General features: G+C 50.1%; 1 protein-coding gene across 1 annotated transcript in view; it reads right to left on the bottom strand.

Moving 5' to 3' along the window:
• The window catches only part of LOC106536518 (metabotropic glutamate receptor 7), a gene marked incomplete at its 5' end in the record, with an annotated part of 23,286 nt that overhangs the window by 12,040 nt on the left and 8,629 nt on the right, over window positions 1-2,617 (bottom strand). Inside the window, 1 exon segment of the mRNA XM_014033813.1 lies at window positions 888-1,823. Coding sequence (XP_013889267.1) covers window positions 888-1,823 — 936 coding nt within the window.

Genomic DNA, 2,617 nt, shown 5'->3' with positions numbered 1-2,617 from the left:
CCTCTGAATGTTCCTCACGGTTCTCAGCAGAACCTCTGAACGTTCCTCACGGTCCTCAGCAGAACCTCTGAATGTTCCTCACGGTTCTCAGCAGAACCTCTGAACGTTCCTCACGGTCCTCAGCAGAACCTCTGAATGTTCCTCACGGTTCTCAGCAGAACCTCTGAACGTTCCTCACGGTCCTCAGCAGAACCTCTGAACGTTCCTCACGGTCCTCAGCAGAATATCCAGCTCTGTAAACATCTGACCTACTTTCACCGAGGGCCGCCCACCGGCCATTCACAGAGCTTCTTCAGGTTCTAATGTCCTGAAACTGGTCCCAGGTCTGAGGCCAACAGGACCACACGGTCTGCACCTGAACCAGAAGATTCTGAACAGAACCAGCAGTTCTGATCAGGTCCAACACTTACTGGAAACAAACCAAACTCTTGCTGTGGTTCTTCTGGGATCAGAGGACCCTAAAGGGCTCAAAACCACCGAGATCCCAAAGAAACCTCACATGGTCCAACACAAAGACTGGTTGGACCAGGAACCCTGAATGTTTGGTTCTCCAGGTCCAGAATTAAGCAGCTTAACGCCTTTTCTCCTGGTTTCAAAGTGAAGTTAAAGGAGAAAGACAAGCAGCAGACAGAAGCTGGGGAGGATCTGTGAATAAAGGTTAAGTGGGAGGGAGGCGGGGGGCGGCTGGTCTGACATCAGATCTTTACATGATGAATGAGAACAAAAAGAAGAAAGTGAAAGATTGATGGAGACTCGATGGAGAGGTGGAGATGGTTAAAGAAAGATGAAACAAGAAGATATTTAAAGGAAAAACTAAAAGTTCAACAGGATCTTATGACTTCTCACCGACATTAATGAGATCTGAAGACACAAAGTTTCTGTTTTACCTTCTCTGCCGACTGCGCCGTGCCGAAGAAGATGGGTATGAAGGCCAGCCACACGATGCAGGTGGTGTACATGGTGAACCCGATGGGCTTGGCCTCGTTAAAGTTCTCCGGGACCCCGCGGGTCTTGATGGCGTAAACAGTACACGTCACCATCAGTAAGATACTGTAACCCAGAGAACAGATGATCTGCAGGTCTGAGATGTCACATTTCAACACCCCTCTTGACAGATCTGGATTCATGGTCCTCTGCTCGTCGTAGTCCACGATGGTGTTGGGCGGATCCACCCCGAACCAGATCAGAACCCCCAGCAGCTGGACTGAGATCAGGCTGAAGGTGATGGCCAGCTGGGAGGTGGGGCTGATCAGCCTCGGGGCCGTCACAGACTTCTTGCCCTGCTCAAAGATCCGGTAGATGCGATTGGTCTTGGTGAGGAGGGCGGCGTAGCTGATACACATCCCCAGACCCAGGAAGATCCTCCTGAAGGAGCACACTCCAACGTCCGGCTTGGCGATCATCAGGAAGGTGATGATGTAACACAAAAATATTCCAGTCAGGAGGACGTAACTCAGCTCCCTGCCGGACGCTCGGACTATCGGAGTGTCATTGTAGCGCACAAACGTGGCCATGACGAAGATCGTAGCTATGATCCCCAGCATGGCCAGGAAGACCGGGATCACGGCCCAGGGGGAGTGCCACTCCAGCTTAATGATGGGGATGTCCTGGCAGGAGGTCCGGTTGGAGCTGGGCCTCATGTTGTAGGCGCACAGCTTGCAGCTGAACTCATCAGAGAGGTACTGGTAGCCGTCGCAGGGCTCACAGTGCCAGCAGCAGGCCATACCTTTCACCACCTTCTTCCTTTCTCCTGCTCTGCAGGGAAGACTACACACCGACGTGGGGGTGTCCTGCTCCCCCCGAGGCCACTGCAGCTCCTCCATCTGTAAGAAACAAGAAGACAGGCAGGTCAGAGGTCCCCCAAACACAGAGACAAAACCAGAGGACCCCAAAACACTCTTCACACATCATCATGATCCTCCTTCTGTCAGAGATGCAGTTCTGCCTCCAGAGGGCGCTCTCCTCTCCTCTCCTCTCCTCTCCTCTCCTCTCCTCTCCTCTCAGGTCTTATGAAAACCTTGGAGGTAATCTTTGATGGATCTGCTCCGTTGCTATGGTTATATGTGTTTTTGGCTCCTGTTTCTGATGTTTTACTGCTTCTTCCTCAACCTGACAGAGGATGAAGATCTCCTGGCATCAAGTCCTAAAGCCTCTGAAGATGGATCCTGGATTCTGTAGCAGGTTCTGGTGGTTCTGTTGGTTCTGGTTCTGGTCTAATCTGTAAAAATCCTCCACCAGAACCTGTTGGAGTAAAAACTGCTGAAGATGTGAAAACAGAAGATCCAACTTTCCAGAAAGAGAAAAGTGTCAGGAGAAGAGTGATTTCATGTTGGCTCCATGAGGTTTGAGGCAGGAGGCGGGTCAGTCCAGATTAATAATCCAGATTAATAATCCAGATTAATAATCCAGATTAATAATCCAGATTAATAATCCAGTCTGGATTATGACGTCTGTGTGCTTTTCCTGTTATTTAGTAACAAAGCAGCCTTTTCTTTTCTTTGTGTGAAGACTTCAGGACTGAACAGACTTTACCCTGACTGCTGAGAGTCAGTAAATAAGACTGTGTGTGTGTGTGTGTGTGTGTGTGTGTGTGTGTGTGTGTGTGTGTGTGTGTGTG

This window comes from Austrofundulus limnaeus, unplaced genomic scaffold (genome assembly GCF_001266775.1).
Source record: "Austrofundulus limnaeus strain Quisiro unplaced genomic scaffold, Austrofundulus_limnaeus-1.0 Scaffold1856, whole genome shotgun sequence".
Classification (NCBI taxonomy): Eukaryota; Metazoa; Chordata; class Actinopteri; order Cyprinodontiformes; family Rivulidae; genus Austrofundulus; species Austrofundulus limnaeus.
The sequence above is the reverse complement of the archived record's forward strand: the minus strand, read 5'-3'. Positions and strand labels throughout refer to the sequence as shown.